This window comes from Helobdella robusta, assembly GCF_000326865.2.
Source record: "Helobdella robusta unplaced genomic scaffold HELROscaffold_5, whole genome shotgun sequence".
Lineage (NCBI taxonomy): Eukaryota > Metazoa > Annelida > Clitellata > Rhynchobdellida > Glossiphoniidae > Helobdella > Helobdella robusta.
The window spans coordinates 2,599,995-2,615,020 of NW_008705254.1; the positions used below are offsets into that span (position 1 = coordinate 2,599,995).

General features: G+C 33.3%; 2 protein-coding genes across 2 annotated transcripts in view; both read left to right on the forward strand.

Annotated features, from left to right (window-relative positions):
* Positions 1 to 3,865: 3,865 nt before the first annotated feature.
* Positions 3,866 to 7,126, forward strand: HELRODRAFT_67786 (hypothetical protein; the record flags this gene model as incomplete). The annotated part of the gene is made up of 11 exons (XM_009026887.1): positions 3,866 to 3,974; positions 4,164 to 4,247; positions 4,428 to 4,495; positions 4,542 to 4,637; positions 4,832 to 4,948; positions 5,068 to 5,180; positions 5,284 to 5,433; positions 5,665 to 5,830; positions 5,932 to 6,022; positions 6,322 to 6,434; positions 6,779 to 7,126. Coding segments are annotated over 11 exons (1,455 nt in total), but the record flags the coding sequence as incomplete, so codon positions are not given.
* Positions 7,127 to 8,990: 1,864 nt separating this feature from the next.
* Positions 8,991 to 15,026, forward strand: part of HELRODRAFT_163344 (hypothetical protein) — a gene marked incomplete at both ends in the record, with an annotated part of 14,136 nt that continues 8,100 nt past the window's right edge. The window contains 7 exons of the mRNA XM_009027237.1: positions 8,991 to 9,027; positions 9,844 to 9,926; positions 10,509 to 10,577; positions 13,598 to 13,786; positions 13,922 to 14,050; positions 14,127 to 14,267; positions 14,758 to 14,819. Coding sequence (XP_009025485.1) covers positions 8,991 to 9,027; positions 9,844 to 9,926; positions 10,509 to 10,577; positions 13,598 to 13,786; positions 13,922 to 14,050; positions 14,127 to 14,267; positions 14,758 to 14,819 — 710 coding nt within the window. The remainder of the gene's footprint in view (positions 9,028 to 9,843; positions 9,927 to 10,508; positions 10,578 to 13,597; positions 13,787 to 13,921; positions 14,051 to 14,126; positions 14,268 to 14,757; positions 14,820 to 15,026) is intronic.

The window sequence follows — 15,026 nt, forward strand, 5'->3', positions numbered from 1 at the left end:
TGGTGTTATTTTTTGATGTTCAACATGTAGATAACCGTAAATGTGAGTATTTTTTCTAACGTATGTAAAATGGTAACTAAAATCCGGCCCCGGCCCCGGCCGGTTTTTGAATTTCAAATCCGGCCAAGTCCGGCCCCGGCCGGATTTGAAAAACCTGAATCCGGTGCATCCCTAATATTTTATAGGTAGCCAGTGCAAGAGAACAAGATATGGAGATGTATGAGAAAAGAAAGGGGCACGAGCAACTAGACGAGCAGCAGAATTAAAAGCTTTACTTAAAGGATAGAGTATAGAGTCAGGAAGACCATAGTAGAGCGAGTTACAATAATCAATCCTAGATAAGACTAACGAAGTAACAAGAAGGAGAAGAGTAGGATCATCAAGAAAAGGCAAAAGTTTTTTTATTCTACGTAGATGAAAGTAAGAGCTTCTAGCAACACTATTAATCTGAGAAGAGAGAGACATAGTAGAATCAAAGATAAAACCTAGACTACGAAACTTATGAGAGACATCAAGAGTTTTAGAATCAGGTAAGATAATAGGAGGAATAGTATATTATGTAAATCGTCAGGTTAAAGGAGATTCAAAATGACATCGGTCAGTATAACAGTATCACATTTTGACAATTGCTGTAAAAAGTTAAAAATACTGGTAATTGAGATATAATCGTAATTCGTAACGTATATAGAATCAAAATAAAACATTTATTTATTAAAATTTCATTTTTCTAAAATACTAGAAACTTTAACTCAAATAATCTATAAATATTTAAAATGATTAAATTAGATAAATCGCATAAATAATTATGTATAACAAACAATCAACTTGTGGATGGTTACCTTTATTTTTCATTTACAATCGTCAGACTGCACCAACGACATTGAATAAAACGCTCCATCACTTTTGGCGGTTAGTTAGATACAACAAAATTTATCACATAAACAGGCAGCCAAAGTAACTGTTTTGTTCGAATTTTTCTGTTTCGGAAATAATTTCCGTTAAACTTTTGATTTAAAAAATTAATTGATTAAATTATTTTGAGATTTTTTTTGCATTGGCGAATTTAATTAAACTTCTTGCTTTTCTTTGTTGAAAACCGGTGCTTCTGAACTCCCAAGGATTAGTAAAATTAGAAAAAAAGAAGCACGTCGTCCTCTGGTCTATTAAATTATTCTTGAATCTGGATGGGATCAAATCAGGTCGAGATTTATTTTTTAAACACGTTTGTGTTAATTTGATTGATCATCGAAATAAAATTTTTTGTTATTATTATTTATTATTATTTATTATTAGATTAGTAGGTACAAACAGATGAATTGAAATTTATGGTTCAGATCTTATGAACTTGTACTTGAACTTGATCAATTTCCATCTTTCTCTTCTAATTCTTCTCGATTGTTACCTATTTGCCTAACTTAAGATAACATATAAGATAACAATCACAATGGATCAACAGAGTGATAACATTAATGCTTGGGATCTAACATGCTTGAAATCTACTCCAGCTCACGATCACTCGATAAAAAACAAACATTCTACTAATTATTTCATTAAAAATCAAACAACATCCAATTCCAATGAACCAGAAAATGGTGTTTCAAAGTTTTCAGAATTTTCAACAATTGGCGGTGTGTTAGATATGAGCAGCACTAAAATATCTCCTAATAAAATATCTGTCATTAAAGGAAATTCTTTAGATCCTTCACAAAATTGTCGACTTAACAACAAAATGAATAATCAAAATGTTAACAGTAAATTAGAAGGTAAAAACAAAGTCCCCAAAACATCATCAAATTCTTCATCTATGGATTCTAATATATTCTATTCCATTCAGCGACATAGTTTTAATAACTTTCCACAAGTCACAACATCGACAACACCGTACAGTACCCACAATCAAGGTTTTTCTAATTACATTTTTCTAAATCAACAGCATCTTCCATCTTCGAATAATTTCTCAAATACTCAATATGATTCTAATATAATAATGTCTAGTCCGAATTTCATATCCCATTTTTCGAAAGGTAGTGATTCATCTCATAGCATTAATAATAATAATAATAAAGTAAATTTATTACCCTCCAATGAAATTATTAACAGTAATGTTGATATTTCAAATATAAAATTGCATAATTGTGATCACAAAAATAATTTGCATTCGCTCTCCAAGAACAACATCAACAGTTCAACAAAAACTCACTCCAATTCATCAAAAAATCAGCCTGTAAATGCCAGCTTATCTTTTGTGAGGTCGGATGCTGCACTTGATTCATCTGATGTTGTCAGAGGTCATAATGATGATTCGACTAAGTACAGTGTTGATGATGTAGAAGTGTACAGCATATCAGATGATGACGATGATGAAGATGGCAACAATGATGACAATGATGAGGGCAATAATAGATGTAAAAAGGATATTAACCAGGATTGTGGTTCAGTTAAAAATAACATTACTGCCATGCAATATGTAAATAAGAAAGCATCACCTATGGTCGAAAGCACTTCTGGGAATCAGTCCAACTTTAAAATTTTGAACATAATTGAGGACGAAGGGATAATGGTACATTGTGGGAATGATCCAAACAATGATGACACCCCTAACAAATCATGTTCTACTACCACTTCTGATCTCCATGCTCGTAAAAGCACGGATTGGGATACTACTTGCTCTAGTAAGAGTCCTATCCTTAAGCGTGCCTGCAACACCGACCATGATGGTTCTTCTAACGATAACAATGTGGGTAGATCAATAGTTGGGACTAGTGTGAATGATATGAACGATGACGATGCCGATTCAGGACATAATCTCCATATAAATAAAGATTGTGATCTGGGGGTGGCTGTCAATCAAAGAGTTTCATTCCATTCTATTGGAGAGCTAATAAAAAATAATGAATGCGTGATTGAATTATATGATGAGGATGATGACGAAGATGCAGTTAGAAGGGTGGATAGGAAAGGTGATGGTGAGATAAATGCTGGAGTAACAACCACTAAGAGAATAACTACTACCCTGGATGAAGAAGGTGATGACGACGACGATGTCGTTGAGATCGATATGGATAATAACATGGAGGTAAGCTTCATTAATGAGAACGAATCACTACCAAACAATGTCCATTGCCTTGAAACAAATAACAACGAGCTTCACAGTCCTAAACCAAATTATGAAACTAAAAACTATGTCTTGATCAACAATGATGATGGTGGTGATGATGACGATAATGAAGACGATGAATTTCAAAAGCTTTTTGGAAAAAAAGTAAGGCGAAGAAGGGGTCGCAAGCCAAAAACTCCATCAAATGTTGCCGAAACTCCGTCAAATGTTACCGAAACTCCAAAGAATAAAACTGAAACTGATGAAAATGAGGATATGAAAGAAGCAGTGACGCCAGGAACATCTGAGGTAACAGTTGAGGAACAAGATGTGAAGGATCGTTTGTTGTCATCATTCAAGGGAAGAAGAACGAGAGGTAGAGGTTCTCGTCGTGGTGGTCTCACAAGGGCTGGATTTTCAAGGCAGATCAAAAGAGATGCTTCCAAGATGGAAGATGGAGAGGCAGGTGACAGTGAGACTGGTGATGGCAAAGAGGCCAAAAACAACAATGATGAGGATCATCAAAAAGTTGTTAAGAAACGAAAACTTACAAATTTTGCGGAGCAGTTGAATAACGTTGCAAAGTTAGACTTTATTAGCATTATTATTTTATAGCTATGTTAACGAAATATGAAATACTGTTTTTTGGCCGTTTGAGAGCCAACTATTTTAATGATTTTAATTTTTTGTAATTATGGGATGTCCATTTGAAATAGTTTCTCATTAATTACTATATTTCACACGCTTCACAGCACTCCAACAAAACCGAACATAGTTGAATATCAGTGGCCTCAGGCTAGGAATGCCCCATGGTACATACTGCAAGAACACATCAGCGAATATCTAGGTGTTCTCTCATTCAAGAGGAAATATCCAAGTCTGTTGATTTTCAAGTTCCAATGTTTTTCTTTTTCTCTTGAGTTATTCTTTTCTTTCAAATTTGTGAAAATATCTTTCATTTTTTTAAATAACCACCCTTCAACTAAGTGTCAGCAAACTTTTGAAGTTTGTATAAAATGGATATTTTTAACATGGTATTCTAATGAACACACATACACAAACTTAGATATAAGTCGTCGACCAGTTGAGTATCAGGAGAGGCAGTACTTGATTGACCAGGGTTGTGTTACAGAAGTTCAATGTGATCTAGGTTAGTTGCTTGTCTTCCAAGTTTTTTCTGCTTGTTTTGTTATTTCAAATGTTTATATATTGTACAAATTTGTTCTCTTCATATCAAACAGAGTGATTTAGTAACTGTGGTTAGCGAATAAACTCATATTACCGATCTTATTGTGGTTTTTAATGTTATTAATTGTTATTGATTGTGTAGGTCTGACGGTGCTGAATGCAGAGGAGGTTTTGAAACTCATGTCAAAAGATTACCCTGAAAAATACCAGGTGGATATCATTTTTCCATCTTGTCATCTTTTTGTGCTATCAACAGGCAGCCATTTTTGTAAGCAAATTAATTAATAAAATGATAACTATTTGGAAACAACACTATGCAGGAATATACAAGATTCAGCAGGAAAAGATTGAAGTTTGTTGAAAAGCCTGGATCTGCTTCTGATGGGGTTGGTCTCCTCACATTTGTACTATTCATTAATTGCTTTTTAACTTTGCTTTGTCAGTTGTATCCTTAGCTAACATTTTAGCCTTATATTTTCTTATACCTCCATTTACCATTTTTGAGCCTCTACCTTAATACAAACTCACTAATTCTTAAATACGCAGGTAACAAAATTGGAGAACCTCATGAAGAAGGCCATCAAATCAGCTGCTGAATTCAATGCATCACTGTGCAAGGATAGGAGACAGGCAAGGAGCATGTACATTGATCTTCAGACCATGGTTGGTACCCATCAATTGAAATTACTCTCTTATATGAGCAGAAACACTAACAGCTGCCAATTTTTATATTATTTTGTTTTTTTTCAGTCCTTAAGAAATCATTTTATATTTGCATGCAGGAGTTACACAAGCCACAAAGTCGGAAGGCAGTTGTTAATTATTCATCTGTTAATTTATGCGACAGTTACCCCGTGGCCCTCGTGCCTGGACAGTACCAACATTATTACAAGAGGTTGGTCTTGCTCATCTCGGTTATGTCAATGCTATCTGCTTGATAGTTTAGTGTTGTTGATTGTTGATTATTAACATAACTTCGGACGTATACTTCTTGACAGGTACACTCCTACAGAACTCAACTACTTTCCACTTAACACCGCCTTATATGCTCCTCCCAAGATGATGCAGAGCATCTATGTCGATCCAAATCAGCCGGAAAAGGAAGCATCAGATGAAGATGTGGAGCAGGAGGAGGCTGTCGATGATCTGTTAACAACTATCCCACAAACTCCCTCTCTTGATAAGGTAGTATTTGTTCTTAATGTCGTTTCAATGGTTTTTGTGATTATGTTGTTGTTTTGTTGGTGGCGCTGGTTTTGTTGCCTAATTTTCGTTACCAAGGCTCCTAATGTGTTGTTGTTTGCATTTTTATTGTTGGATTACAAATAGTTCATTTCATTTGTTAAGTCATACAACAAAACAACAACAACACAGAGAAGCACATCTAGCAACAACAGACCGACTCGAACGAGAACAACATTGAGCAACAACAAAAAGTTTCAGCCATTCAGCACATCATCCATCACCAATGAAGACTCTAATACCAGCTTTGGTTCGGAGAAGAAAATTCGGAAAGGTGGTCCTGGAAGAGGCAAAAAGGTGAATGTAATGATGGCAAGGGGGTTATGATGATGAGTTATGATTATGTGGAGGCGGAAATAATAGTTATCCTGATTAATATGTTTCTCATTAATATGTTAATGCAGTCTGTGAGATGTGGCATGTGCAGTCAGACAACGAAGAACAAGTACAACGAGCCAGATGATTTGATAAAGTGCAACACTTGTAATGTTTCAAGTCAGTTGTCTTTTTGTTTTTACTGAGTAAGGCGAAAATAATTTGTGATGGTTTTGACAATGATTCTGATAATTTTCTCTATCTTTTCTCTTTGCTTAAATAAATAAAATGTGTTACCCAGCACCCCACAACCAACTAACCATGCAACAAACATTCAACCAACCGTGCAACAAACATTCAACCAACCGTGCAACAAACATTCAACCAACCATGCAACAAACATTCAACCAACCATGCAACAAACAACCAACCATCCAATAAACAACCATTCAACAATAAACGACCGAATTCACAAACAGATCACCCAGGCTGTTTAGGACTATCAGCTGAGATGGTGCCGATGATTAAGACATACGACTGGCAGTGTATGGAGTGCAAGGTCTGCTACCAGTGCACACAACCACATGACGAGGTCAGTTTAGTTTACCATTGCACTGTTTTATCATTATTATTGTTATTATTGATATTACGGTGGTATCTATTGCTATTATTATAAACATTTGTATCATTAACCTGATATATATCAATATTAACTTTCATCATTTCTGTTATCACTGTTATCATTGTTGACATTATCATCATCTGTATTGTTATTGTTAAAAACATAGTTAAATCATTATCTTCACTGCACACCGACTGAGGTCCCTCAAAAATTTCCAACTTTGTCGAAAATTTCCAACTTTGACTGACTCTGACACTCTGATTTTTACTACCATGTGTGCATGAATTTTTTAACGTCAAACTCGTTTACTATAGGACAAGATGATGTTCTGTGACAACTGTGACCGTGGCTACCACACGTACTGCGTGGGACTGATCAGCATACCAGAAGGTAGATGGGATTGCGTCATGTGCACCACCAACAACAACATCAATGAAAGTATCATCAACAACAACACTAACGACAGCAGCAGCAATATTAACTTCACAGAGAATAGCAACAGTGTGGCCAGCAATGATAACAGTAACATCGGTTTCTCTTTTTTCCAAAATAACTCCTTCAAATTTCCCTCGTCATTTTCACCGACAGCGCAAACTGGTGTTGGGGCATTGTCCAACATTTCTCGCCCGTCATCGCTCAAATCAAGGTTTCAGTTTTTGTGACTAATTTTTCTTTTCTTTTTTTAATTTTGATTGTTTTTTTATAAATCAATGTATATCAAAACAGTGACTTGACTACAGCAGAGGGGTAAATATATTTTACATTTGATAAACTGAATTATTCAGGCGAGGTCGACCGATGAAGCCGGGGCAGCAGGCGGTACGAGATGACGGCAGCGCACGAACAACTGACTCGCCATCCTCCTCCATTAACAATTTCTCTTCACAGTCAGCTTCTTCCAAGTTTACCGGCAACCTTCCTTCATCTCCTCACGTATCCCGTCGCACTTCCAATACAGAGATAGTAATTGAAAACGACGATGATGATGTTCTGATGGAGGCCGATGATAACGATAACATGAGTCTCTCACTGACCTGTGAGAATGACGTCACCGAGTCTTGTGACCAACAAGCCAAAAGAAATTCAAATAGAAATAACCAATAGTAAATTGATGAAAAATCTTTCTTTCTATTATCAATGGATGCTGATTGCTGAGAATTTTTTTTATATATAACGAACAGTTGAATGCGCTGAGTTGAAGTTGGACAATTGGACTGCTACATACAAATACATACTTGTGTACAAATTTCATGCAACTGTATATAGTTACATTATTATGAAACTTATAACATTTGAATGTAATAAAGAATGGATGAAGTAGATCGTACTTTGTATGGAAGAGGTTTCCATTAGTTTCGTTTTGTGGATGTTTGCGCGCGCGCTCATGTGTGTTTGTGTGTGTGTGTGCATGTGTTTGTTTGTTTGTGTGTGTGTTTAATGGTTGGTTCGTTCACGTATCTTTATGAAAGTATTTTTACTTCAGTACAGGTATCGCCTCATGTTTTTTTTTTATTTTGTTGCATCACTACAATAATGTTTTTAAATTGAAAAATAAAGAATTTTGTTAAGGATAATAATAATTTTTAGAAAACCAATTTGTTTAGTCATTTATTTATAATAAAAACAGACGAAGATGTTGATTGTAACTAACCTGGCATGGTTCTACTTAGCCTTCAATTCATGACATCTTTAAAAAAAGCCAACTTCAAATAATTGTATGTTTGTGTGTGCGTGTCTGTGCGCGCGTGTGTGTGTTTGTTGGGTTGTATTGTGTGATTCTGTGAAAGTCTGTTACATTGGATGTTTGCATTTGTATGGGTCCCCATTGTAAATATGTTACTTTTAGTTTTTTTCTTTGGTTTATATTCGTTTGTTGTTTTCCTTTTTATTGTTGAACATTATCGTTGCTATTATCATTTCTGAAGGGATTAATCATTTTTGTGATTCGAATATTATGATCAGTGAATAATAATTTTGTAAGTTCTGATGATATTTTGCGGTCTGATTACAATTTTGTCATAAAGTTGGCAATGAAATGAAAATGATTGAGTTGGCGTCACGATGATAAATGACTGATTCTTACCCTTTTCACGTTCTACTGACTAATCATTTCATCTAGCATTTGTCAACCTAACTAGCGAACTTACTTTGGTTTATTAATTGACATTCAAATTGAATTTGTTTTAATGCATTTTATTGATAAATTTGAAGTTATTAATAGAAAAGTCCAATCGAATATTCATAAATGTGTATTTCACATTTTTTACTACGAACAAATGTAAATATTTATCTATGTTCTTCATTTGGTTTTATTTCGCTGTAGTTATAATTATTTTTAAACATCGTTATTTTGTTTCAATCGAATCGTTTTAATTATAAGTGTTCCTATAAATCGCTATTTAAACACGCACCACACACACACACATCACACACACACACACACCACACACACACACACATAGAGTGATACATATAGATACATATAATACTTCATGTTCATATGTGTACTGTACATTCAAAGCAAAAATGATTTGTACGAGTACTATATGTACTATCTACGCCAGTAGGTCGTGTGTACTAGAAAGCAAACTCATATTTTTTGTACATTCGTCCGTCAGCGTCAGTAGGATTTTCGTTAAGACGTTTCAATTAATTTCCTATTACTATTATTCAATGGTAATTATACATTCTTATCAGCGCCGTTACAATTATATTATTATTATTGTTATTATTTATATTATTATTGTTGTTGTTGTTGTTATTGACGTCATTATTATTTTTTTTATTATGTTAATATTGTTTGTCACTTTTAATGAAACATGTGGTTAGATTAGCCTACTAACTAAGGTCAATATTTTTTTTATTATTTATTTAACTTTATTGTTATTAAGGTGGTTTTTTTTCAAATTATCTTTACACTAATTTATTATTTATAGATTTATTTAGTGATAATAATAATTGTATTTAATTAAAAAAAATGTGCTTCACGATTACATGTTACATTTGATGGAGTCAACATTTTTTTGAAATAACGACTGTGGTTCAGTTTTTTAAAATAGTTCCGGTTATTTAAACTCCGGCCCATTCCAGTAATTATGCCGACAATTATTTTTAAATCACTTGAATCACTTTATCATAGTGAGGTCTTGTCCAGGCTCGCATATTAACAACTTAATAAATCTCGGTATTAATCAGTTGGATCTGTTACGACAAATTAATCTACGATAATTGTAAATATTAATCAGATACATACACAACTTGTTTTGTTGACCCGAGCATGTACTGAACGGTTAAACTTCTGATCCCAGTTGCGTAATTGGCAAGTTTGTAATGTTTTGTTGTGAATGAATTGTGCGAAATGGATTTCCAACAATTACAGGCACAATGACCGACACTGCCTCGGCGATCACGGAAAAAGCTGACAATCAGAAAAAATGGAAATTGTTATTGGGCCTACTTAATGTAAAATGTTTGATTTGTTGTTTGCATACATAACAGAAAAACACTACGTCATTTATTTCATATATAGCTACAAGTTAATAAAAACAATTCATACAATTAAACGTAACACACAGACAAACACGTACATTTACATATCGATACGTTAATGATGATGGCCTTCTAGGCTTACTGGCTAGAAAGCGCTCGTAAGACGCTTATCATCCGAATCAAAAACCAAAAATAAATGAAAATTTAAAAAACTAAATGAATTTTGCGTGTAGGCAGTGGCGGATCTAGACAACTTTGGCGGATGGGCCAAAATTTTGAAAATGTTTAAATTTATATATATATAAGTATAAAGCATGTGTATATACATAGAGCATATAATTCATTTTACAGCATATTATATTTAAATTTTTTGTTGCATTTTCTTTTGCAGGTGCTCGTCGCAATAGCGTTTTAGATGAGTGATTGCTTTAAAAAGTTCTTCGACGTCATTCGTCGTTAGGTGTCAGAATGATCGTAGTGAGAAATATTTTTAGATATAAATGGTGAGTTTCACTGAACTACCGAGAACTACATTTTAAAATTATTTTTTTGCAGCTTTCTCTGTCCAGCAGTGTTCCAGATATCCTGTTCATGAAATCCTGCTGTGCTTTTTATGTGAAGGAGGTTTGACCCATTGGTGAAACCGTTGTGATTAGTATTTTTTCATCTTGTTTCATCTATTCATTCATTCAGAGTACTTTTGTTTTTTAAAACTTTTTTAAAACAATTTGAAAATTTTTGTTTGGGACTTATTCCGTCATGCATTATTCGAGGAAGGTTGGGGTCAAAATAATTATGGTAATAATAATAATGTTGAATTATAGAAGTGAAATCGCCCAGTCTTTAAACTGACAGCTATTAATAAATATTTCAAGAAAAACCCAGTACTGGTCTCCTGTTTTGGCTTATTTACAACTGATAGTATTGATACCATAGTAGTAAATTGTACTTAACCATATATAGAGAGTAGTTTATCGACAGGAAAGTTTCAAATTAATCTCATGTGCCAATGTTCACTTCAAGTCTTTTGAATCACATGTAATATTTTTATCAACTTATTTTCTTTTTCTATAATATAGTTAGCAGCATAATTTTTCTCACCAAGTTTCATTTAATGAATGATTTCATAATTTTATACAGTCCGGTGATAATTTGTTTATTGATGTTTTAATTATGATTCGTTAATTATACAAGAAACAAATTTCAAATAATTTTTTAACAAATTGCCTGGTGTTTAGTTTTTAGAATTTTTGAAACATTATACGACAGAACGCTATATTGTTAGTCATCGTGTCTGCCATTTGTCATGAATATTTTAATTTGGGTAAAGTCGGCTAATTTTAAATTTTTTGTACGTATCTGCTTCAGTTGCAGATTTTGTTTTAACAATATATTTTCAATATTTCTTTTAACTTGGCGATATATTTATGACGTGGAAATTAAATTTTAAATTGAAAATAAGTTATAAACATGCACGCACGTGCCTGCATTATGAATATTTTATTTATTTATTTACTAATATGAAGCAGAATAAACATGATGAAATGCATTAGGAGCATGTTTATACTCATCTCGACATGTTCGCTCATTTGAACGTTGCCTCATTCTCCCACATTCTTGAAACATTTTCATCTTCTCCATCGTCCTATTTCATTTCAATAGTTTCTTTTTGGCTGCTAATGTATGATATTAAATTTTGAATGATAGAAAACAACTTTGTTCTTACTATTTTAACCGTGCCCTTGCTATTTTTTTCAGGACTCCATTCAATCTTTCACTTTAATTTAATAATAATAAAGCAGCAATAATGATAATTAACATGTAAGCAATACAGGCTTATAAGCCTCTTTCCTAATTCTATAAAAAAAAGTTATCAAATTTGATTCCTATATTTTCGATTTGTCTTCTTAATGCTGAATTCGTTTGATGACGTACCTAGCAGAAGTTCTCGCGCTGTGAGGCAGTGTCACTATTTTGTTATATAAGATCAATATGAGGTGGTGAGCAACTGCTGTCGCTATATGAGGTTACCTCATTGTTTATGAATCGCTTGACGATACATTTATGTTTTATTTATACATATATTCTGCAGATATATACAATACACATGCACATTGCACACACATGTTTTTAAATATAATTATACTTCTATACGTGTAGTGTACATGTTTAAGTACTGAGTTATATGTATGTATATTTGTATGATGATATATATATTTATGATATATATAAAATGTTTCTTGAAAAAGTTTTGTCTACGTTAAGACATATCGTTTTAATGTGTAATATATGCATTGCGTATATTAAAAAAGGATTTATATTCTGTACATGAGTGCGTGGTATGTTCTACTGCGAGAAATTTTTTTATAACCTGAAGTTTTTGGTGTATAATTTATTTTTTTCGAAGGTTTTTTTAGCTCATTTTTAACGGTTAAATTTTAAAAACTTCATTCTGAAATAAAATTATGAATTATTTTTACTGAAGGATGGATTTCGAACAATTCTGCGGAGGACCTATTTGGGTTGTTATAATAGTTTAATTTTTTCACAACTGTTTCATCATTTAAGTATTGTCGAACATGCTTCTTACTTTCAATTTTACACTTACCTATTTTATGTCATGCCAGTTTAATACTTATTTAATATTATTTAATTCTTAACTAATACTAATAAATACTCCACCATGCACCTTGTCATAAAATTTTATGCTCGGTCTTAGGTATCATTGTAACTTATTTGTATTAACTAGCTATTCACTTCACGTAAGCTCATTATTGTTAACATTAAAATTATTATAAACGCGTCTCAATATTGTTCAATAATACTTTCTGAACGTTCATACTTCATTTATGATGTAATGTTCATTCAATGTTGAACGATACGTTTGTTACTAGTAATCTAATGATAAGAAAAAGAATTGTATCATTCATTAGCGAGTTGCTAAACACGTGATTTAAATTGTTTATTCGTCGTTTCAAATGATGCGCGTTTGAGTTACCAACTCCGGTTCCAACGATGCTTATCATCATGTTAGCTTTTTGTATATTCGCTAGTTTATATTCGCTATTCGCTACAGCTGGTACGTGTTTTTAACTTTCCCTATTACTACATATAAAAATATTCTTCTATAATGTTTGTGGATCAATGCGAATAAAATGGAGCAAGAGAGCAACAAAACTCGTCTTCCACTTTCGAATGCATTTTAAAATAACTTGTCAGATATTTGTTTTAGAACAAAGTAGAAATTTCAAATAACCCAAACGGCACTCAGTTAATCGACTCAAATTTTACATTTCATATGCAGTTTGAGATTCCTTGCTGTAAGTTATTAATATATTCTATCAAACAATGGCATCAGATAGCAACAATCTGTCCAAGTGTTGTACCATCAACCAGCTCTAATAGGAGATGTGGTGTTTTTGACATTAAATTAAGTTTTAATTTTTAGAGCGTTAACAGTAAGGCGCAAATCAGCCGTTAAAAATGTTTACAACAACTTGTAATGCTCCTCTCAATACGCTATCCTGTTTAGTAAATACCAACAGATGTTGTCATACTATTGTGCATCTATGGCTCATTTTCAGATTATTCCATCTGTTTAAATTTAAGCGACCAATAAAATTAATAAATAAAAATTCACTTAGAACCAATCTCTAACATGGGACACTGATTACCCTGATCTGACTGACTGCTTCCAAAGTAGTGTTCTCGTCTGGCTGCCATGTTCATTTCTCCTGCTTGTCGCTCCTTTTTATTATTTCTTCTACTTGAAACATGTGCGACTGCCTATGAGATTGGTCAGGAGAGGATCAAAATTGCACGTTGCCAAAATGGTGAGACAATGTTTGTTGAAGAAATTACTTTTTAAAATCGTTAAGATTTTCAGAATTTGATTTCTATAATTTCGGTTAATTTACTTTTGAAGTGACAAATATACATACGTAGTTGAATTTACAACACGCCGACAGATTTTTACATCGATTTTAATAATATTGAGCATCATTTCGCTTGTCCACAACATGGTGGCTTATGTCAACGGCTGGTCCGGATGGTATGCCGTCAATCTAGTTTCACCAGCCATACAAATATTTACATTAGTTAGTGCACTGTTGTTTTAAGACAATGTTTTAAGATGTTAAAAATTTTCACTAAAACAATATCATAACGTTTAAGACTGTATCTATGCTGCTGTTAATGGCTGAGAAGGAAAAACGTCTGGTGACATCTGGTGTTCATTTCTTGTTCTACTTTCTCTGCCTCATTGCTGTCCTCTTCAACATGGTGTCCATCGTATCGAGAGCTGTCAGACCGCGGGTCAGTAGTGTTGCCCGTAGATTTTAGTATTTCAAATATTCTAAATATCACAAATAGTTTTTGGTGTTATCTAACATTATTTAACAGCACACTATGAAAATTCGATAAAAATTAATTAGAAAAATGAAATGATTGTCAAATCAAAGTTAAAACAAATTATTTTGAACCATGTGTTATTTTAAGGAAACTTCCCTCGCTCAAAGACCGCTCTTTCAATTGGTCATCTTTGGCTTTTACGGTTTAGAAATCTTCGTCACGTTCATAATTTTTTGTTTTGCCGATACAGCCCATTACGACAGCATACCGCCAACTAACACATCTAATTATGCAATGGACGAGGTACGTGTGTGTGTGTGTGTGTGCGTGTGTGTGTGTGTGTGTGTGTGTGTGTGCGTGGGAAGAGAGAGGGTTGAATGTGTGTTCAGTGAGTACGCCTTAAAAAAATACACGAATGTCAAAAACAACCACAATACGTTAAATTTGACAACAGAAACAATGCCCTGAGGCACAAGCATCCTTCCTATCGAGGATGACGTTTTTTTGGATTACCGGGTGAATTATTTAATGATTCAATGATTCAATCAATCAATCAATCAATCAATCAATCAATCAATCAATCAATCAATCAATCAATCAATCAATCAATCAATCAATCAATCAATCAATCAATCAATCAATCAATCAATCAATCAATCAATCAATCAATCAATCAATCAATCAATCAATCAATCAATCAATCAATCAATCAATCAATCAATC